Here is a 22,427-nt window from a genome sequence, read left to right on the forward strand (position 1 = left end):
GAAGGCCATTATGGCTAGAGGGTCACCAGGGTTTCCCACATTAGGGGAGTGCTGAGAGACAGGGCTGGAGAGATTGGCAGGAAATGATCCATATGTACATGGGAAGCCTTAGAAGGGGTTGAGGGGACCTGGTTGGAATTATTGGGAAATGCTCTGGGGAGGGTGCAGAGAATGGCTTCTTAGGAGCCAAGAGTAGAGTACAGAAACCAGTATGGAAGCTAACGCACACCACAGGCAAGAGGTGGTGGTGGTGGTATGGACTCTGATGACACCCAGCTCAGAGAAAAAAATTGTACATTTTTTTTTAAGAAAAGAGAGTCTTTTTTAAAAAGATTTTATTTATTTAGGGATACCTGGGTGGCTCAGATTTTAAACTCTTAAAAATGAGATTTTATTTATTTATTTGAGAGAGAGAGAGTGCTTGCTCAAGCCTGGGTGAGGCAGAGGGAGAGGGAGAAGCAGACTCCCCACTGAGCCGGGAGCCCGAAGCGGGGCTCCATCCCAGGTCCCCGAGATCATGCCCTGAGCCGAAGGCAGTTGCTTAACCGACTGAGCCCCCCAGGCACCCAGATTTCTTATCTTAAAGTAACTAAGGCTTGGACTCAGTTTCCTGGAAGATACAAGTAACAAGAACATGTTCTCTCAAGCCTGTTCCTTCCTGTCACTAAAATTCGCCTTTGTGGCCTTTCATTAATCCCCCCTTGCCTTGAGGACCAGGACCAAAGCAGGGCACCGGTCACAGCTACGCTCCCAGTGGACAGAGAGTGAGCAGCCTACAGCCCCAGCCGCACGTGGAAGGGCAATCACATCTCTTGGGGCACACATGCCGGGCCACGAACGTCACAGATCCAAATATTTCTTCCGCCTTCCCTCAGGGTTGGATGACACTACTTCCCTGTGAAAACCATACTGGAAATTTCTTGGGGATTATTTTAACTGTTCCTTATTCTAGAACAAGTCTAGAAAAGAAAAGGATGTTTATTCTCTGACCCACAGGGACATATCTGTCACTTTGAGAAAGTCTTTCAAAAAAAAAAAAAAGAAAGCGGCAGCCGGGTGGCTGGCCCAGTGGTTTAGCACCGCCTTCGGCCCAGGGTGTGATCCTGGAGACCCGGGATCCAGTCTCACATCGCGCTCCCTGCAGGGAGCCTGCCTCTCCCTCTGCCTGGATCTCTGCCTCTCTCTGTCTCTCTGTGTCTCATGAATGAATAAATAAAAAATCTTAAAAAAAAAAAAAGAGAAACTCTTTCAGCCCTGGCTTATTACCAAAATAGACACTTTCTAACACGATGGTTAGGTGGGTGCTGTAGTGTTCAGAGTGCTTCTTTTGTGGACTCTGACAGCTCGGATGAAATCCTGTAACTTGGTGGTTGAGAGTGAAGGCTCTGGAGTCAGACTGCCTGGCCTTAAATCTTGGCTTTTCTACTTACTGTGTAGCTTCCAGCAAGTTATTTAACTTCAATAAGCCAGAATTTCATCTGTAAAATGGGAGTTTGGTAAGCCCGGAAGAATCTGAAATCGGCGAAATATGGTGAGAACGCTTTGTGAATGCAAGAGAAGGCTTCTAAGCCTGGGCTGTTCCCAACGTCCAACTCCTCCCCATAACCACCCCCGCTTCACATCCCCCCAAACACACCCATCAACATACACTCTACAGACACACACTCCCTTAGGTGAGAGCCTCCATTCTTGGAGAAAGGGTATTTATCCATCATAAACATATATGTCACTTTACTTCATAAAATAAACCTTCCTTATTTAGGATAGATTAAAAACAACTCCTGGAAAGGAGTAACTGGATCCCAGGCCTTGCAACTAACCTCCATTCCCCAACAGGTTCAAAAACTTTCAATGGCTCCCATTTTTCCATAAGGGGAAAAAATGATCCACTCCTTTATTTATTTATTTTTTTTACTAGAAGTTCATGAACTCCCAGAGCCAGCTTAATTTATATTCCACTTCCTAATTGCAGGAACCTTGGATCCTACCGACCGTTTCCTACACAATTTGCTTGAGCGTAAGGAATGGAAGACCTGCTAAGGGAAAGTTCAGACTCTTTCTCAACCCTGGGGACGGGTTAGCTGGATCTGAAGCAAGGGAATAAGATTGGTAATAATATCCGCTAAGAGCTTCCTAAGTGGCGGCCTCTGGAAGGAGCTACAGGGTGGCATTGATGGAGCGGACACCAGGGGGTAGCAAAATCTCACTCTCCCGGGTCCCCAGCAGCAACTACAAGGAGGCTCTAGTCTGGGGCTGTGGAGCCCACCGCCCAGCTCCCTGCCCTGCCTCCCCGGGGGGGGAGACGGTCACCGGGTCCGCCCTGGACTTTGCTTCTTCTGTGACACTATGGAGCAGGGGCACCTTCTGGTCTCCAAGAAGAATGAACAGTCTCTCTCTCTTCATTTCCAGAGCCCGTGGAGCGGAGAAGGGACGGCGTTTAGCGTCCCGAGGAGGCCACAGGAGAGCCCACCCCCAGGCCCCCCTCCCGCCGCCCCAGCGACTGCCCGGCCCCGGCGCCTCCGCGCAGGTGCTCATCCCCCCGCCCAGGGTTCTCCAACGCCAGCCCCCAGCCGCGGTGGCACAGCCGTCAGGCCCGTCTGCTGCCGAGTGTCCACCCCCGGGAAGCGCCCCCCGCCCCGCGCCCCTGCAGGGGCTGCACGGGGGAGGGGGGGCGGGGTGCTGGCATCTCCCGTCCTTCCGTGCCCAGGCCTCCTCGGGCGCTGGGAAAGCCTCGCCGGCTCGGGGCACACGCGACGCGGTGGAGGATGGGTGAGCCTAGAACTTTCTTAACCGGCCTGCCCCTTTGCTGCGTGGAGAGCCATCCTCACCGCCACAGCCCGCGCGGCCCGGGGACACCTGGGCCACCCCCAGGGCCACCCGTAGGAAGGAAGGGGCGGCGTCGCGTCTCGAGTCCTGGGGCCTGAGCGGGAGGGGGTGCGGAGGGTGCCGGGGGGGGAAGGGGCGGGAGGGGTGCGGGGGGGAGGCGCACGCCCCTGCAGGGCCACCCCATGCCGGGGCCCGGCCCCGCCGTCACCCCCACCCCTCGCCGCCCCGGGACCACCCTCCCCGACCGCACACAGGGGCCCATTGTCGGAGCGCGGAGGCTCGAGGCCCGGGGAGATGGGAGGGGCGGAGGCGCGAGCCCCCGAGGGTGCAAGGGCTCCCGGGGCCTGCCCTCCGTCCGCGGGGCCCGCGCCTCCTCTGGGCTCCGAGGACCGGCCCCCACGCGAGTTCGGCCGCCAAGCCGCCCATCCCAGGCCGGGGCCCCCGGGAATGCACGCCCCGCAGCCTCCCGAGTGTCCTTGGGGGGCCGCGCGGACCCCGCAGGGAGCCGGGCGGCGGCGGGCGCAGGGGGCACGGTCCGCAGGGCCCGGGCAGCCCGCGGGAGAGCGAGAGCGAGAGCCGGGCGCGGGACGGGGCGGGAGGGGCGCGGCGGGGCGGGGCGCGGCGGGAGGGGCGGGGCGGGGCGGGCACGCGGGCGGGCGGCCGTCTCGGCCCTCCCTGGCGGGGCCCCGCGGCCCGAGCGCCGCCGCGACCGGAGCTGCCCCCCAGCCAGACCCGGCGAGACGCGGGCGGCGGGACGGAGGGAGGCGGCAGCGCGCCCGGCCCCGCCCGCCCGAGCCATGGTGAGTCCCGCGCCACGGCCCCGCGGTCCCCGCCAGCCCCGTCCCCTGGTCCCGTCCCCGGCCCCGGCCCCGTCCCCGGCGCCGGCCCCGGCCCAGCGCTCCGGCTCGCCTGCCTCCCTCCCATCCCCCTTCTTCCCTTTGATCGCCCGTCCGTCTGCCCCGCCGCCCTCGGCTTTCTTCCCTCCTCTCGCCCCCTCCCCCCTCCGCCCCTCGGTCCCCCCGACCCCACACCTCCCCGCACCCTCGTCCGTCCCGACGTGTGCCTTCTTTGCAGGCTGGTCCAGCCCCCGTCCCCCGGGGCCCAGCGCCCCCCCGGGGTCCAGCGCCCCCCGCCCCCCGGGGTGCAGCCCCCCCGCCCCCAGCGGAGACCCCTGCAGTCCGGGCGGCGGCGGCGGCCCTGGGGTGCGGGGGCGCCCTCGGGTCGGCAGGACTACCCGCCTGGAACCACCATTTTCCATCCCAGTCCAGCCCGGTGCGCGGGGCCCACCCATCCGGCCCTGGGGACCGGCCGCAGCTGCGCCGGGCGGGGGCCAGGGACACGGCCGGGGAGGGACATGCCCGCGGGGGGACCGGGCTGCCCCGGGCCGGGGACCGAGGGGGGCGGGGAGCCGGCGGGGCCCGGGGGCGTGACGCGGGAGCCGGCGCGAGGCGGGGGCCGGGGCCGGGGCGGGGGCTGCCGGGGAGGGGTCGGCGCGGGCGCCGGCGCGGGCGGACGCGGTTCTGGGAACTTTCCCCGCAGAAGTTGCCTGGAGCCCCTGCAGGAGCGGGTGGCGGCCGCGGGGCGGAGGAGCCAGGCCCGGGGGCCCGGGGGCGGGAGGAGCACCGCGGGCCGCGGGCCCCGGAGGAAGGGCTCCCCCGGGCAGGGAGGCCGGAGCGGGGCACCAGGGGAACTGGGCCAGGGAGAGCTGACTCAGTGGCTCTGCTCTCGCTGCTGGTCGCGGCCGAGCGAGGCCGGCGCCGCGCGCTCCTGCCCGCCGCCTCTCGCCCCAGACCCCTCCTCCCCTCCTGCTGCTGCAGTTTCCTGTGGCGGAGACTCTCGCTCAGCCATGAGCTCACCGCCCCTAATGGGTTGCAGCTGCCTCGCTCCTCGAGCTCCAGCTCCAGCTCCCCCCTCCTGGCCTCCGATCGGACGGCCCGCTCCGCCTCCCCCCACCCCGTCCCCGGAACACTGGGGGGTCTGTCCGCCCGCCCACACACCCTGGGCCGCGGCTCCGTGCCCACGCCGCGAGGGTGCGTCCCTGGAGGGGCTGCCCCAGCTCCCCAGAGGCTCAGACACATGGGCCAGCTGGTAGAATACGCAGTTTTGTCTGCAGGGCAGAGGCTGGAGGGGCGTGTGTGTGTGTGTGTGTGTGTGTGTGTGTGTGTGTGGCCGTGGAGAACTCCACCGACACCCCCGCGAGCACCCCCTGCCCCCTGCCAGCAGGGAAAACCTGATAAAAAGAACTTCAAAGGCATCTTGAAAGAGAAATTGGCCTGCAGAGGACTAGCCTGAGGGGCGCTCCTTGAGGGCCTGGGCCAGAGCCAGCCCCCCCCCCCCCCCCCATGCGCTCAGGGCGGCAATTCTGGGAGAAGCAGCGCTGCCTTCCGAGACAGCAACTGCAGGTGGAGCTGGCAGAGAGGTCCTCCTGGATTTGGAAAAATACATACCATCAAGGCCTCCTCCCTTCCCCACATGTTCCTTTTGTGACCTTTTCCTCTTTTGGCTGCCCCCACCCAGTTCTTTGTAACCCAATCCCACATGCTCTGGGAGTGGGTGATTGCTCTAGGGCCACTCCGGGAGAGGGAAGTTTGCTAGAGAGACAGACAACCTTTCAGTCCTCCTCCTTCCCACCCAAAGACCATCTCTAGTTTATGATCCTTTATGGTGATGGCACCTCCACCTCTGTTGGAGGTCGCTAGCCCGCAGGCCCCATGAGGATGGGCCTGCGAGATGGCCGGGCCAAAGCCCTCCACGCCCCAGAGCTCTCCTAGCCACCACCAAATCTCCTGGTGGCCCAGAGGACTGTCTCCTCTGAGGAGAAACTATGCAATGGTCCAGCTCACAGTAGCCAGCACTGGCCCTGAGATCAGAGACATTCGCAGTAAAGCCTCCCTGGATCTCCAGGGGAGATGGCCCTGCTGGCCCCCTGCGGCCACCCCAGGCTCATCCAGCGGCACTTCCCCAGGGGCCCCTGTGAGCGCACACTGTGTGCACCATGTGCCCCCGGGGCCGTGCTCTCTAGGGATCTGCAGCTGGCCTTCTCGCCCCCAGGAGCCCGAGCCAGTGGAGGACTGTGTGCAGAGCACGCTTGCCGCCCTGTACCCACCCTTCGAGGCGACAGCCCCCACGCTGTTGGGTCAGGTGTTCCAGGTGGTGGAGAGGACTTATCGGGAGGATGCGCTGAGGTACACGCTGGACTTCCTGGTGCCCGCCAAGCACCTGCTTGCCAAAGTCCAGCAGGAAGCCTGTGTGAGTGGCCCCTAACCTCTACTGTCTCACTCCAGAGACTCTCCAGACTAATTTCCCTCTTCCCAGAGATGCCACCTCCCAACACTCATCCCCCCAGAGGCAAAGGCCGCTCAGATACTAACTCACACAAAGACACTCGTCTTCCCCAAGTACTGACCCCTAAGAGACATCAATTCCCCAAGACCCAGGCGCACCAGACCCAATTCCAGACATTCCCCCCCATACTGATTTCTCAAGATACTCAACTCCCCCAGACGTGACTCAACAGAGATCCTTCACTTCTGCAGATATAAAGGCTCCTAAGAGTCTCTGACCCCTCCAAGTCCACGCCATCTGCTGACCATGTCTTTGTAATGACTCAGTTGTTACTCTCCCACGCATGGAACGCATTTCCTAGAGAAGCTTCCTACTACCAGAGAACCAGCCAGTCCCAATCCCTTCCTCTGCTACATGAACCCCCTCGGACACCCCTCCGACTCCCCTGGAATGCTAACCCAGCAGGCAAAAGGGCAGCCCTGCCTGGGGTGGTCCCATTCTAACTGCCTTCTCCTGCCACTTCATCAGCAGAGGCCTGAACGCGGCGTCCCACCTCTCTCCCCAGGCCCAGTACAGCGGCTTCCTCTTCTTCCATGAGGGCTGGCCCCTCTGCCTGCACGAGCAGGTGGTGGTGCAGCTAGCAGCCCTGCCCTGGCAGCTGCTGCGCCCAGGAGACTTCTACCTGCAAGTGGTGCCCTCAGCAGCCCAAGCACCCCGCCTGGCGCTCAAGTGCCTGGCCCCGGGGGGTGGGCGGGTCCAGGAATTGCCAGTGCCCAATGAGGCCTGTGCCTACCTGTTCACACCCGAGTGGCTGCAAGGCATCAATAAGGACCGGCCAACAGGTCGCCTCAGCACTTGCCTACTCTCGGCGCCGTCCGGGATTCAGCGGCTGCCCTGGGCAGAACTCATCTGCCCGCGATTTGTGCATAAAGGCGGCCTCATGGTTGGACATCGGCCAAGCACACTGCCCCCCAAGCTGCCCTCTGGACCCCCAGGGCTCCCCAGCCCTCCACTCCCTGAGGAGGCCCTGGGCACCCGGAGTCCTGGCGATGGACACAACGCCCCCGCTGAAGGACCTGAAGGCGAGTACGTGGAGCTGCTCGAGGTGACACTGCCGGTGCGGGGGAGCCCCACAGACGCCCAGGGCTCTGAGGGCCTCCCCAGGACCCGGACGGTACCCACCCGGAAGGGTGCTGGAGGGAAGGGCCGGCACAGGAGACACCGGGCCTGGATGCACCAGAAGGGCCTGGGGCCCCGGGACCAGGATGGGGTGCGCCCACCCGGTGAGGGAAGCAGCACGGGGACCTCCCCTGGGTCACCCCCAGGAGCCGAGGCTCTCCCAGAAGCAGCAGCTCTCGAGGCATCGGAATCTCCAGCAGAGACACTGGGGGAAGCCTCTGAATCTTTCCCCCTAAGGTCGGGGGACTTGGGAGGAGGGGCAGGCCAGGGGGCCGAAGGACCCCCCGATACCCCTCGGAGAACAGGCAAAGGAAACCGGAGGAAGAAGCGTGCTGCAGGCAGAGGGGCTCTGAGCCGGGGAGGGGACAGTGCTCCACTGAGCCCTGGGGACAAGGACGAGGCCAGCCACCAGGAAGTCCCTGTCAGTCTGCACCCGCCAAATGAGCACGAGCTCCCAGGATGCAGCCTGCTTGAGGAGGAGCACGGAGGCTCAGGGAAGCCGGAGCCGGAGCTGAAAGAGGAACTCAAACCAGCAGACAAAAAAGAGCCTCAGCCCCAAGAAGCCTGCGGACCTCTAGGAGAGCCGGCCACAGAGAAAGATCCAGAGGGACCCAGCCTGGCAAGCGCGGCAGGTGAGATGACACCAAAGCCAGCAGGGCAAGGACCACATAGGTTGGGCCTAGGAAAGGGGCTGGAGAGGCGCTGGGGGCCCAACAGCCAGAAGGCTCCCCACCTCAGGCGCGTAGCTCTGCTTGTGTCTGCGCAGGACCCACAGGTCCAGAGGGGCTCGTGTCAGACCCACCACCACCACCCCTGGAGACAGCGCAGGAAGTGGGAGGGGCCAGCGTCCCAGAAGAGGCCTCTCCGGTCTCCATCTCTGATGACCCGGATGTAGCTTGGGACTTGATGGCTTCTGGATTCCTGGTCCTGACTGGTCAGTGGGCATTGGTGTTTGAAGGGAAGGGGGTCAAGGGAAGAGAAGCAGCCCGGGTGGGCTGTGGAGGGAGGCGGGGTGGGTGGTAGGTAGCCAAGGCCTGCCCCTGGCCCGGACAACCTGGCCATTTTGTGTCCTCAGGAGGGGTGGACCAGAGTGGGCGAGCTCTGCTGACCATTACCCCACCGGGCCCTCCTGAGGAGCCCCCACCCTCCCAACATGTGCTGAGCACTGCTCTTCGTTACCTCCACTCATTGCTCAGGTAACCGAGGCCCAGCATGGGCACCCTGGCCGTTAACCTCCTGCTCATGGGGGCCCTGACCTCCTTTCTTCTCAGGACACTGGCTTCCTGACCTCCGGGATGCCTACTTCCTCACCCCTCAATTTCTAAGCCATTGAGCCCTGACCTCGCTGACCTCTGACCTCCAGGATATCTTCATCAGTCCTCAGAATCAACACTGCTGACTTTCAGTATCCTAAGACATGACCTAGATTATCAGGGTACTGATGTAGTTGTTGAGCAGCGGCTCGCTGGGCCCCACGAACCTAGGGGGCACCCCGCTGTGTCCTGGCAGGGGACTCACACCCTTCCAGACCCCGAATCCTGGGATCTGGGGCCGTGTGAGTGGAGACTCCCGAATGCTAGCTCACTGCCTCTTGGACACAAAACCACCCTTGGGCCCTTTGCCCGTTGCTTCCCGAAAGTGCTAGGAACTGACTTCTCCTGAGGACTAGAGCAGTAAAGCCAGACCCTGTGCCTTCATGCCCTCCACGCACACTTACATGCGTGTGTACACACACTGCCTCCTTGGCTCTTCCCGTGCCCTCAGGCCTGATCTCCAGATACTGGGGCTGTCCGTCCTGCTGGACCTTCGGAAGGCACCCCCACTGCCTCCAGCCCTCATTCCTGTCCTAAGTCAACTTCAGGTAACCAGCCCTTGACACGGGTACCCCTCCCGACCTTAACCGAGGGCTAAATTGCCCACAGTTTAGCATTATTCTTCTCTGCCCTCAGGACTCAGGAGACCCTCCGCTCATTCAGCGACTGCTGGTTCTCACTCATGATGATCCTCTGACTGAACCCTGTGGGCTTCAGGTTTGAGTCCCCTAGTGCCCCTCGGTAGTGGGGACGGAAGAGGATGGCAAGGGCCCCAGGCTGGTCCCTGAACCCCTGGGTGGCCAGGCCAGGAACCCCCTGTCTTCACGTGTCTACAGGGCGCTGAGTTGCTATCAGAGAGTGATCTGAAAAGAGTGGCCAAGCCAGAGGAGCTGCCGTGGGACTTGGGGGGCCACAGGGAACCCTCTCCCAGCTACTGGGTAGAGACACACCAGGTAAGCTCCACCTCCCCTACCCAAGAAGGCAGGAGCCAGGAATGACCTGGCTGAGGACTTTCTGGGAGAGAGAGGCCAGACCTGAGACGTCCTAGGGATCGGGAAAAAGTGGTTTCCCTTCCATTCCACTCAACAAGTATTTATGGCTCACAGCCCATGAGCAAAATACCACGCATGTACCGTGGGCTGCGGGGGAGATGAGAGGAGCATATGAAATAAGTTCTTAACATGACATCAAACGGCATAAGATTTTTGGTGGGACCTATGTCACAAGCTATTGGAGAAGATTGCAAGGTCATTTTACTGCGGTTCTGGAAAGAGCTGACACTCAGGAAGGCTGGTTCTAGTAGCACGTGACCTTGGACAAGGAACTGTACCCACGTGCAGAGAGGCACCTTCTGTGCATGTTCCCTGCGCCAACATCCAGGCCTCGGGGTCCTCGCCCACAGTGTGGCAATCATGATATAATCTCCAATTCTATGAAGCTAAGTGCTGTGAATATTCGAGAAAAGATAAATGAGCTAAATATTAAAGGGGATCTGTAACATGGTCTCTAAGCTGTACATCAAAGGGAAGTGGATCTGAATAGGCAGAGAAGAGGGGATTTTTAGGGTGAAAACTTAGTGCGGACAGGGAGAAAGGAGACTCACGCTGACTAAGCTGTTTAAGGTGCCAGTCCTGGCTCAGTGCTTGCCTGGCATCATCCCTTTAAACCTCACAAAATTCTGTGAATCTCTTTTTTTTTTTTGAGAGAGAGAGAGAGAGCGAGAGCGCATGAGTGAGGGGTGTGGGGCAGAGAGAGAATCCCAAGCAGGCTCCACACTCCGTGCGGAGCCTGACTCCAGGCTCGATCTCACAACCCTGAGATCACGACCTGAGCCAACACCAATGTCCTACGGTTAGTAAGCGACAAAGTCGGAAGCGGACCCAGCTTGGCCTCCACAAAAGTCCAGGGGGGCGGCCACACCTGCAGCCCCGGTGTGTGTTGCAGGAGGTGGCAAGGCTGTGCCGCCTGTGCCGAGGGGTGCTGTGCTCTGTGCGGCGAGCCATCGAGGAGCTGGAGGGAGCAGCCGAGCCAGCGGGAGAGGTAGGACTTGAGACGGGCCCAAGGGGATGGGCGCGCCCGGGGCTCGGCTGGAACCCGTCCCGGCATCTGCTCTCCACCCCCAGGAGGCCGCGGGAATGCTCGAGCCCCTACAGAAGGTGCTGGCGGATCCACGGCTGACGGAGCTGCAGAGGGACGGGGGCGCCATCCTGATGAGGCTGCGATCCACCCACAGCAGCAAGTATGCGGGCGGGGGGGGGCGGGGGGGGGGACAAGAACTGCCAGATGGCTCATACTGGGCGAGCCCATGGACAGGAGAGCATGCTTTCCCACCTGGCACGACCTTCATCTGACGCCCCTGGCATCACAGACGGGGACTTGGAGGATGGGGAGTGTTAAATGCCTTGGCCGGGATTAGCCAGTCGGTGGGGGAGTCAAATCCAGGTCTGCACTCTGACCCGAGGCTGTGCAGGGACCGAATGGGGGCGGGGGTGTTGACGAGGACAGTGGCTCACTGGGCCCCTCTCCCCCCACAGGCTGGAGGGCCCGGGCCCAGCTGCAGTGTACCAGGAGGTGGACGAGGCCATTCACCAGCTTGTGCGCCTCTCCAACCTGCACGTCCAGCGGCGGGAGCAGCGACAGCGCCTGCAGCGACTCCAGCAGGTGAGGACCCCCAGACCGCTCCTCCGTGGCCTGGGAACCTGGCCCCCGCACTCCCTTTCCTGCCCGCATCCACAGTGATGGTGTTCCCCTCACCTGGCTTGATCGATGGCCCTCCCTCTGTCCTCACCCCACCAGAGGTTGGCCTGGTGGGGGTGAGGGTCAACAAGAGGGAGACAGCACCTCAGCCCCCGAAGAGAAGCCAGACCTCCCCTGCCCCGCGGTTGATATTTGATCAAGGATCCTTAGAGATTATGAGATTAGAAGAGATGTTTGGGTGCCCTAGGGGATTCTGGGAGGAGCTGATTGACCCGAGAGTGCCTGTTAGCTTAAAATAATAAAAGTCCATTGATACCAGCTTTTTAGCTACACTGCTACCCGTGTTCCCTCAGCTCTTTCTGCGATGTCATCCCCAAGCCTGAGGCTGGACAGGTCCCACCTTCTTCCACCTTGAGAGGAAAGGATAATGGGAGATGCTAAGGCCTCTGTAGGGAAGATCTGGGGATAAGGCTGGTTTCTCTGAGTCTTGATTCTTCTCTCCTGGGGTTCAAAGCCCCACAGGAGGGCAGCCGCCGTGGCTCAGCGGTTTAGTGCCGCCTTCCGCCCAGGTGGCATCCTGGAGTCCCAGGATCGAGTCCCACATCTGGCTCCCTGTGTGGAGCCTGCTCCCTCTGCCCATGTCTCTCTCTCTGTGTGTGTCTCTCATGAATAAATAAATAAAATCTTTAAAAAAAAAAAAAGCGGGGGCGGGTATCCCTGGGTGGCTCAGTGGTTGAGTGTCTGTCTTCGGCCCAGGGTGTGATCCTGGGGTCCCGGGATCAAGTCCCATGTCGGGCTCCCTGCATGGAGCCTGCTTCTCCCTCTGCCTGTGTCTCTGCCTCTCTGTGTCTCTCTCTTGAATAAATAAATATTAAAAGAAAAATCCCCCTAGAATAGGGGATTATTCTAACATGCGGGGCCCAGGGGCCTTTGCAATCTGCTCCCCCAGAGCCCCAAGTGTGGTGAATGAGCACCGCATGGACCTGCATGTGGGCATCCGGGTCAGTGTCAAAGTGGGGCAGGGCTGTCTGTTTCCTGGGGTTTCTACATATTGGCTTCCTCCAACCCAGGATTCAAGGAGTTGTATCTCTTACTGTTTGCTCACTTGCTTGTTAGCTGTTTTCCCCGTTTCAAAACTGTTAGTACACAGGAATTGGAGCCTAAAGTTCTCAGCTTGGGTTCTGGCTTTGCTAGGAGTGAGATGTTGGACAAATCTTGAAGCATCTCTGAGTTCCCAAGTGTGCATCTGCAGGATGGGGATCATGATAACGACACTTCCCTCGCAAGGGTGTAAGGATGACCAAATGAATTCAGCAAAGGCCTGTACAAGGGTTTATGGTTGGGCCCTATTTTTTGGGAACATTCTCAGGCTTCTCATCCTCAGGCTGTCTTACCCTAGCTTCCAGCCTTTCTTCAGAGGAAAAAATTACTATCCCTTTTTTGATCAAATATCCCAGAACCAACATGAGAGTCCTTAGATCGCCATAATAGGCAACCAGAGCTAGACACACACACACACACACACACACACACACACACACTGGGTTGTCTCTCCAAGCCAGGTCCCTGGGACCCCTGCCCACCCGTCAATGGACTCAGTGAATGTGAAATTTCTCCTGGCCCTCAGTTATCCAGACAGTCATCACATCCTGCCTCAGGCTCACGCCAACTTTATCTATGTCCCCTCCAGGCCTAGCCCTGGACCCCTCACCCACCTCCCTCAGTGCTTCCTGCCAGCCCAGCGTCCCATCCTCATGCTTTACCAAAGGTCTCTTGCTTTCTCACTTGACCTTCGTGGAGACTACCACCGAACACTGTTACCATTCCCACGTGACAGCTGACAGGAGGGGGTTCGCCCAGGTTGCTGCGGATTGGGATGGTGGGGTTGGAGCTGGATCTCAGCTTTCCTCCCCATCGCATGGCCCTCCTCCCTCATGGCCCTGCCCTCCACCCTGTCTGCCGCAGGTGCTGCAGTGGCTCTCAGGCCCAGGGGAGGAGCAGCTGGCAAGTTTTGCTGTGCCTGGGGACTCCTTGTCGGCCTTGCAGGAGACGGAGCTACAGTTCAGGGCTTTCAGCACTGAGGTTCAGGTGAGAAGGGGGAGAGGGGCAGGGGAGAAGGAGGAAGAGGCAGGGGAGAAGGGGGAGGGGCAGGGGAGAAGGGGGAGAGGCCAGGGGAGGAGGCGGCGGGAAGGAGGCAAGTCTGGGACAGATGGCCAGGTCTGAGTGCCGCCTTCTGTCTCCAGGAGCGCCTGGCGCAGGCCCGGGAGGCCCTGGCGCTGGAGGAGGACGCCGCCTCACAGAAGGTTCTGGATGTCTTTGAACAGCGGCTGGAGCAGGCTGAGAGCGGCCTCCATCGGGCCCTGCGGCTCCAGCGCTTTTTCCAGCAGGTGTGTGCGAGCCGCCGTCCGCGCTGCCGTCCGCGGGGAGCGGTCCGCAGGGGCTGGAAGCAGGGAGTCAGGAGCCCCGCTGCCTGGAGTGTCCGCCCTGACCCCTGCTTGCTCACTGGCCCGGCGTGCCCCGCGGGGACCTGCCTCCCGGGCATGGAGGTCGTAGGTCCGGGCTTGCCCCTGACCGGTCTGTGGGAGCCCGGGCTCGTCTTCCACGCAGGCCCCGCTGCCTCCTTCCAGGCTCCAGGGCCACGGTTAGGGGGGGCGCGGGTGGTAACGCGCGGTTCTCCCGACCTGGAGGGCGGCGGCCCGGAGGCCGTGGGCTGGGGCACGGGGAAGGGGCACAGGGAGGCCATGGGCTGGGGCGCGGGGAAGGGGCACAGGGAGGCCGTGGGCTGGGGCGCAGGGGAGCTGCACAAGGAGGCCGTGGGCTACGGCGCGGGAGGGGGCGCTGGAGGCCGTGGGCTGGGGTGCTGGGGTGTAGGGAAGGGCGCAGGGAGGCCGTGGGCTGGGGCGCGGGGGCGGGGCCTCCTATGGGCTAAGGCTTGGAGAAGGGATGGGGAGGCCGTGGGCTGGGGCGCAGGGAAGGGGTGCAGGGAAGGGGCGCAGGAGGCCGTGGGCTAAGGCGCGGGAAGGGGCGCGGGAGGCCGTGGGCTGGGGCGCGGGGAAGGGGCACGGAAGGGGCACTGGAGGCCATGGGCTAAGGCGCAGGAGGGGGCGTGGGAGGCTGTGGGCTGGGACGCGGGGGCGGGGCCTCCTGTGGGCTAAAGCTTGGGGAAGGGATGGGGAGGCCGTGGGCTGGGGTGCAGGAGGGGGCGCGGGAGGCCGTGGGCTGGGGCGCAGGGGAAGGGGGGCGGGGGCGGGGCCTCGGGGTGGGGGGACTGGGGCGCGGGAGGGCAGCAACCCCCCTCACTGCGCCCCGCCCTCTCCGCAGGCGCACGAGTGGGTGAACGAGGGCGCGGCGCGCCTGGCGGGAGCAGGCCCCGGCAGGGAGGCGGCACTGGCCGCCCTGGCCCTGCGGCGGGCCCCGGAGCCGAGCGCTGGCTCCTTCCAGGAGATGCGGGCCCTGGCCTTGGACCTGGGCAGCCCCGCCGCCCTGCGCGAGTGGGGCCGCTGCCGGGCCCGCTGCCAGGAGCTGGAGAGGAGGATCCAGCAGCAGCTGGGCGAGGAGGCGAGTCCGCGGGGCCAGCGGCGACGGCGGGCGGACAGCGCCAGCAGCGGGGGCGCCCCCCGGGGCCCCCACAGCCCGGCGCCCAGCCTCAGCTCCCTGCTGCTCCCCGGCAGTCCGGGCCCACGCGCTGCCCCGTCCCACGGCTCCCTGGCGCCCTGCGGCGAGGACTGCGCGGATGATGGCCCGGACCCAGCTGCGGAGGCGGAGGCTGGGCCTGCGCGGCCGGTGCTCATCCGAGGCCTGGAGGTGAGCAGCACCGAGGTGGTAGACAGGACCTGCTCGCCCCGGGAGCACGTGCTGCTGGGCCGCGCCGGAGGCCCGGAGGGGCCCTGGGGAGGAGGCACCCCCCGCATGGAGCGCAAGCGGAGCCTCAGGTGAGGGCGCGGCCAGGGAGCTGGGGTGGGCCCCGAGCCCCGCACCGGCCTCCGCGAGCTCCCTGTTGCCCCCGCAGTGCCCAGCAGCGGCTGGTGTCAGAGCTGATTGCCTGTGAGCAGGAGTACGTGGCCGCCTTGAGCGAGCCAGCGCCACCCCCGGGCCCTGAGCTGACTCCTGACCTGAGGGGCACCTGGGCGGCTGCCCTGGGCGCCCGCGAGAGGCTTCGCAGCTTCCACCGGACCCACTTCCTCCGGGAGCTTCAGGGCTGCGCGGCCCACCCCCTGCGCATCGGAGCCTGCTTCCTTCGCCACGTGAGTGACCTCTACACCTTGTCCCGGCCCTGCCCTCCTGCATCTCAGCCGCCCCCCCCTTGTCCTTCCTCCTTGGTATCCGCCCCCCTCCCCACCCCTCCCAGAGGGTGCGTCCCCTGGGCTCCCCTGGATCTGCGCAGCTGTGGCCTGTCCTCCCCTCGGCTGGGTCTTCCCTTGACCGTGGGAGCCCGTCACTTCCCAGGCCGAGGAGTGGCCTGTGTCTCTTGTGCGCTGTAGTGAGGATGGGGGTGAGGCAGGGGAGAGGCCTGTCTCTCACCACAGGGTGGCTTGTGTCTCCCCCACTGGCGCAGGGGGACCAGTTCAGCCTTTACGCCCAGTACGTGAAGCACCGTCACAAGCTGGAGAACGGTTTGGCCGCGCTTGGCCCCCCGACCAAGGTAACCTTTGCCCTGACCCCCATGGGGTGGGGGGGCCGGAAATACCTAAAGCACACCCAACTTCAGAGTCCCTCGGGGAAGAAAGCTCCCCTGGATGTGTCAGGGGACATTTCCTACCAATCGTCTCCCAGAAGTGCTGGGGGTGGGACAAGCCCCGGACTGGGAGCCCAGCCAGCCTGAATGTTAATCCCGAGGGACTTTGGGCAAGACTCTTGATTCCGCTGGGCCTGTTTCTACGTCTGGTAAACGGGCGCAGTAGCTACTAACCCTAAGTCAGAGCGCTGTGTGGGTCAAGACTTTACATCAAAATACGTGAAAGTGACTTCGAGGCTTAAAAGCCAAAGACCATGAGGGATTACTCCTCTTGCATTCCCCTGCGAGGTACAGAGAGAGGGTGCTTGAGTCTCCTGCAGGCCCCCACCTGCCTCCTTCCTGGGGAAAGTCTCACCTTCCCTCTGGCAGTATCTGGGCTTTATCGACCCCCCACAGCCTCGACTACCCTCCACCTTCCTGACAGAGCTCAGCCCCCGTTAGCTCCAGCCCCTCACCGCATCCCCGTCTGTCTCCTCCCCAACCAGGGCTCCGTGGAGAGTGGCCCTCACCTGCCCCGGGCCTTGGAGCAGCCCCTGGAGCAGCTGGCTCAGTACGGGCGACTGCTGGAGGAGCTCCTAAGGGAAGCTGGGCCTGAGCTCAGTTCGGAGCGCCAGGCTCTGGGGGCTGCAGTGCAGCTGCTCCGGGAACAGGAGACCCGTGGCAGGGACCTGCTGGCTGTGGAAGCAGTGCGTGGCTGCGAGGTGAGACCATGGCTTGTCACTCCAGTTCCGACTGCGTAATCCTGTGGCCTCACGAGCTGTGTGGCTGGTGACAAGAGAGCTAGACTCAAGGTCAGAGGGCCCAGGCTCCAATTTCTAATCAGCGAGATGAGCTTGGTCAAGTCACAGAACTTCACTGGGCCTCAGTGTCCTCATGTATAAAGAAGCTGTGTCCTGCCCAACACCCCACCGTCCTCCCTCTGCCTCTGCTTTCCTGTCCATTTCCAACTCTTCTCTTGCGCTACCGACTCCGCACCTCCTCGGGTATCTGGACACCCGGCACATACCTTTTCCTCCCGTACCTGGTCTCTCTAGCCCAGGTGTTCCAGAACAAGTGGGGAACCTGCCTCCTCTGTGATAGACCTCTTTCCCCTCAGTTCTTTGCTGATTCTCTTCCTGGGTCAGAATGGTGCCTCATCCCCAACATCCAGAGACTTCCCCAAAGGACGCTGTAAACATTACCTGCAACGTACCTTTTGTCCGGAGAGGCAGGACTATGTTGCTAGGCCAGGTGTGCTGTGCACGGCGACCAGGAGATGGATTCTAGGCTGAGGCCTTCCCTGATTTCCTGACTCAGCCTGAGAACCAGTACATTAGGCTCCTTGCCCTATCAAACCCATTTTTACTCCCCATAAAATATACCTAAAGGGCTCCAGAGCCAATTCTTTTTCCTTTCCCTTTCCCCAGACAGATCTGAAGGAGCAGGGCCAGCTCCTACACCGGGACCCCTTCACCGTCATCTGTGGCCGAAAGAAGTGTCTTCGCCATGTCTTTCTCTTTGAGCATCTCCTCCTGTTCAGCAAACTCAAGGGTACTGAAGGGGGATCAGAGACCTTTGTTTACAAGCAGGCCTTTAAGGTAGGATGTGGGGGGCGGGGTGCTGGGGGCTCAGTGGTTGAGCTTCGGCCTTCGGCTCTGGGCGTGCCGGGATCAAGTCCCACATAGGGCTCCCTGCAGGGAGCCTGCTTCTCCCTCTCCCTGTGTCTCTGCCTCTCTCTCTGTGTGTCTCTCCTGAATAAATAAAAAGCTTTAAAAAAAAAAAAAAAAGGTAGGATGCTAGGATGGGGGGGCGAGGGACAGGACAGGAATTCATGCTCTTCTTGAGAACTCAAGATGTTCTAGAAAATAATTCAACCCCCACTCAGGTTGAGAATCTGAATCATTTAAGACAGGTTTTGACCTCATCAACCATCTGGTTAAGGTGTCAGAGGTGATAGACATTCCTGTCATTGTCATTGGGATTTTCCTTTTCATTCTTGTTGGATATTTATGAGGCATTCCAAGCCAGAATAGAGGAGGACCTTTCCCATTAAGAATATATGCTTTTGCGGTGGTCCCTGGGGGTGAGGAGAAAAGGATCTATCGTCTATCTATTCCATGTATCCGTGTATCTACGTATCTATCAATAGCTTAAGTTGACGGAAGGAAACGATGAAACGGAACCTGAGAGGAAAGAGACCTTGCTTCAGGGAAACAGCTCTGGTGTCCATCAGTAGAGACCTATAGCGCTAGGGGCACCTGGCTGGCTTAGTCGGTTGAGCATCTGACTCTTGATCTCAGGGTTGTAAGTGCAAGCCCTACGCTGTGTGTAAAGATGACTTTAAAAAAACAAAACAAAAAAAAAGATCTTAAAAAAAAAGAGGGAGAGGGAGAGAGACCTATAGTCCTAGATCTGGCAATGTGACATGATTCTAAGGGATTCTTAGTCTCTCTACATTCACGTGAGCTATCCGGGGCAGGGGGCGAGGCGGGGGGGGGGGGGGTACAGTATAGAGGAAAGAGCCTAGGTTTAGAACAACATAGACATGGGTATGAACTCGTTCTCTAATAAGCCATGATAAGCCCCTGGGCGAGTTGTTTCGTGCGTCTGGGCATTCCCCTTCTGTAAATTATGGTTGTCGTGAAGACTAAATGTGGAGCACTTGGCATATGGTGGGTGTTGAGCAAACATTTACTGAACATCTATCAGATGCCAAGCCAAGTGTAGTGCTTTTCCATGTGGTACCATCTAGCCAGGACTCACTCTGTCTGCACCCACTCTTCCCCCGCTCTTTCTCAGACTGCTGACATGGGGCTCACAGAAAACATCGGGGACAGCGGGCTCTGCTTTGAGCTGTGGTTTCGGCGGCGGCGTGCACGAGAAGCATACACTCTGCAGGCAGCCTCCCCGGAGATCAAACTCAAGTGGACCAGTTCCATTGCCCAGCTGCTTTGGAGACAGGCGGCTCACAACAAGGGTACCGGGCAGAGCCAGGGAGGGTCGGCTCGGGCCCAGGTTAGGGCAGGAGGTTAGCCGGAGCGTGCGGAGACCACCGGGAAACCAGGGCGTGGGATGGAGAAAGAAGGACTTGCGAGGTGATTCGAGGTCTGACTGAGAGGGATTGCGGGCACAGAGATTAGCCGAAGGTACACCAAAAGCAAAGAGGATGCTACCAATTTCAGAAAAGCAAGAGCAAATGGTAGGGCAAAAGAGAGTGGGAGAGTGCTCACTGGGCCGGGGTTCCAGAATTTACCTGCTGTGTGACCAGACTAGAATTTCTGTGGGTTTTGTTTTGGGGTTTTCGTTTTTAATGCTCTTTAGCCTCTTTGCACTCATCTGAAAATGGGAAGTGACAGCTACATCGTAATATAATAGGGGATGGTCAAATAAGGTGGCATCTAGGGAAGCGCTGGATAACCTCGAGAGGTGTGTAGAAACAAGGGGTTTGCTCTTAATGCCCAAGATGGAGGGCACAAGGGGAGAACTAGAAGTTGGGCGGCTGGAATGCCAAATGCACAGGATGTAACATGTGGGAGACAAGAGATAGCTGTCTGAGGAGGAAGTCGAGGCTCCCCGTCCCCATCCATGTAGTGACAGTTGACAGCAAGAGGAACAGGAGATACCAGATGACTGAGAATCGGCAAGGAGCAGAAGACTCCATGACGACGACGGTGCTGGGGCTTGGAGCGAGGGGGCTGAAGGAGGTTGGTAACAGGGTCTCTGTTCCCTAGAGCTCCGAGTGCAGCAGATGGTCTCCATGGGCATTGGGAATAAACCCTTCCTGGACATCAAAGCCCTTGGGGAGCGGACGCTCAGTGCCTTGCTCACTGGAAGAGGTGAGGGCCACAGTGCTGGGGGGCGGCCCCCGAAGTCAAGACCTTGAGAGTGAGGGCATAGTGGGGATGCCTGGTGGGAAAAGGAAGGGTAGCACGTGGACATGTCTTCCCAGAAACTGTGGGACTGACCGGGAGGCCCTCTGTGAGATGGAGGGTCATTTCCGAGAGCCAGGAGGGCTTTCCCACACCAGCCCCCACCACCCCCCCCCGCCCCCCTCTCTGCAGCCGCCCGCACCCGGGCTTCCGTGGCCGTGTCATCCTTTGAGCATGCCGGCCCTTCCCTTCCCGGCCTCTCACCGGGAGCCTGCTCCCTGCCTGCCCGCGTCGAGGAGGAGGCCTGGGATCTGGACGTCAAGCAAATTTCCCTGGGTGAGGCACCTCTCAAGGGGTGGCTCCCAACAGCTGGGTCATCGTGGTGATGCTCAGGCCACTTGCTGCTAAGCAATTCCTTTTTCTAGCCAAGTAGCCCAGTTGCCATGACAACTATGTACAGCTTCCCCATTGCTAAAAGAGCCTTCCATCTGGTTGCTAGGATAATGCTTACAGCAGCCTGTTGCTAAGAAGCACTTCCTCTGTACCTCTCTCTCTAGCTCTCCTTGAGTTTCTATGGAAACTGCTCAGCTTCCTGTTGTACCCTCCTGGTTCACCACGGCAATCCTTATAGTTTCCTGTCGCTTCTTCCCTGGTTGCTCTAATGATGCTGCTGACAATTTCCTGCCTCTTGGTAGGGGGGTGCTCTTGCAACTGGATTGCTATGGTGACTCACAGCTTCCTGTTGCTATGGAGCTTTTTCTTCCCTGATGGAGCAGCTTGGTTGCTTAAGGTAATCTAGAGGGGTTCTATACCCTGCTCTCACCCTAGCTTCCCCTCCAGCCCCAGAAACACTTGACTCTTCTGGAGATGTGTCCCCAGGACCAAGAAACAGTCCCAGCCTGCAACCCCCCCACCCTGGGAGCAGCACTCCCACTCTGGCCAGTGGAGGGATCTTAGGGCTGTCCCGGCAGGTAAGTCCCTAAACTAGGGCTGGCGCGGGGCGACCTCTTCAGCCGCCTTCTGAGTGGGCTAGTCTGATCATTCAGCCCATGGGGCCGGGGAAACCAATGAGCCTGTGCTCCCAGCAAGAGCACAGGTTGGATATACTGTCTGGTGTGCCTTTCTCCTCTTCCCCAAGATCTGAGAGGCATTAAGGTCAGAAGTGAAAGGGAATCTTTAATAAGGAGCATAGTGCAGGAGTAGACAGCAAGGGAGGAATGCCAACAGCATCTGCACTGGGATTAAATCAGCAAAATTGAGGGATTTGAGGGAGGAGGAGAGAGGTGAATTGGTAGGCTTGTGGGGGGGGGGGTGGATATAGGTAAAAGGACATTGCCTCACCCTTTCCGTTCACTGCTGTTTGCCCCCTTGCAGAGTCATGCCCGAGCCCTGAGTGACCCCACCACTCCTCTGTGAGCCGGGTGAGTCAGCAACACCCCGTCCACTGTACCCGGCACCCCTTCCCTCCTGCATCAGCTGCTTGCAAGTCAGCTTCTTCCCTCTCCCAACCCATCTCCCTCTTCTCTCCTGGCTCCTAGAGAAGATGGAGAACTTGGCTACAGCCCCTCCTCTCAGCACGTTTCGGGCCGGGCCGGCAGTGGGACACAGTGGAGGACTGAAGAGCACTGAGTTCCTTCCTCTGCTTCTTGGACAGAGACGAGGTCAAAGGACCAGCGCCTTGCCCTGCTATGTCTAGCTCTCTCCAGCCGGGTGCCTTCCTACAGGAGCCAAAGCGGCCACACTTGCTTGCCTTCATACCTGGAGGCAGAGAAATCCTCCGTCATCCAGTCCTTCCCCATCCTCCTGGGCCACCGCGTACTCCCAGGACGCCATGGCAGCCCTCCCCTCCAGCCTGAGTTCTCCCCTTCATCCGGTGCCACCCGGACTCTCCCTGAGAAGACTCCTCTCCTGCCAGGCCAGCTGCAGTTCCTGGCAACTCTGTCCTGGAGTGTCCTAGGAAACGGAGCTCTGCAAACCATTACAGGAGTGGGGAGGAAGGGGGGGAACTTTATACATGTAATTACTGTTATTATAATACTATTGTTATATTAAATGTATTTACTCACACTCTGTGTCGGAAGAACTAGAGCACAGCTCTGGATTGAGGTTATCCTACCACCTTGAGGACCTCCCCCCCATCCAACCATTAACTAGAACACAAGAAACAACCGAGGCTTCAAGGCACCGAGTACCCCTTAGCGGCCCCACACTGGGCCCAGGTGTGGGCGCATGTGGCTCCTCTGCGGTGGCTCTCAGAGGCTCAAAGCACCCTGCGAGCTTCCTCCCGACCCGCTAGGCCCGCTCGTTGAGGCTGAGGCGGTCGGGTCAAGCCGGGATCCAGCACAGTCCAGCCGCCCTCACCCTCAGCCGCTCAGCCCACAGTGCGGAAGAATCCGGCCCGGGGCTCCTTGCTAACCGCTAATTCCTGCCTCCCCCACCCACCCACCCAGAGCTGCGGAAGCCACAGCCAGGGTGGGGGAAAGCCCAAGAGGTCTTGCTTGGCACGAAGCTCTCGGAGGGTGGGGGGGTCACTAAGCTCCCGAA

The 22,427-nt window shown here is 60.5% G+C and overlaps 1 protein-coding gene across 7 annotated transcripts; it reads left to right on the plus strand.

Annotated features, from left to right (window-relative positions):
- Positions 1-3,531: 3,531 nt before the first annotated feature.
- On the plus strand, positions 3,532-21,950 carry ARHGEF40 (Rho guanine nucleotide exchange factor 40). 7 transcript variants are annotated; one of them, XM_038558438.1, is made up of 24 exons: positions 3,532-3,626; positions 5,878-6,075; positions 6,677-7,922; positions 8,057-8,224; positions 8,366-8,486; positions 9,055-9,151; positions 9,240-9,320; positions 9,440-9,556; positions 10,548-10,643; positions 10,727-10,842; positions 11,138-11,264; positions 13,266-13,388; positions 13,544-13,687; positions 14,622-15,232; positions 15,310-15,544; positions 15,856-15,942; positions 16,521-16,736; positions 17,442-17,612; positions 18,814-18,991; positions 19,746-19,850; positions 20,076-20,219; positions 20,712-20,854; positions 21,258-21,304; positions 21,422-21,950. In XM_038558438.1, exons 1-23 carry the CDS (start codon positions 3,624-3,626, stop codon positions 21,297-21,299), a joined length of 4,569 nt encoding a protein of 1,522 aa, XP_038414366.1. In that variant the 5' UTR covers positions 3,532-3,623; the 3' UTR covers positions 21,300-21,304; positions 21,422-21,950. The 7 variants fall into 7 exon arrangements, with proteins under 7 accessions (XP_038414366.1, XP_038414367.1, XP_038414368.1 ...); XM_038558439.1 differs by having other exon boundaries at positions 21,427-21,950; XM_038558440.1 differs by having other exon boundaries at positions 21,538-21,950.
- Positions 21,951-22,427: the final 477 nt, after the last annotated feature.

This window comes from Canis lupus, chromosome 15 (genome assembly GCF_011100685.1).
Source record: "Canis lupus familiaris isolate Mischka breed German Shepherd chromosome 15, alternate assembly UU_Cfam_GSD_1.0, whole genome shotgun sequence".
Taxonomy (NCBI): Eukaryota; Metazoa; Chordata; class Mammalia; order Carnivora; family Canidae; genus Canis; species Canis lupus.

Coding starts and splice junctions, on each gene's coding strand:
- ARHGEF40 (XM_038558438.1), top strand. Junction 8,487..9,054: donor TACCTCCACTCATTGCTCAG/GTAACCGAGGCC, acceptor CCGTGCCCTCAG/GCCTGATCTCCAGATACTGG. Junction 9,321..9,439: donor CTGAACCCTGTGGGCTTCAG/GTTTGAGTCCCC, acceptor ACGTGTCTACAG/GGCGCTGAGTTGCTATCAGA.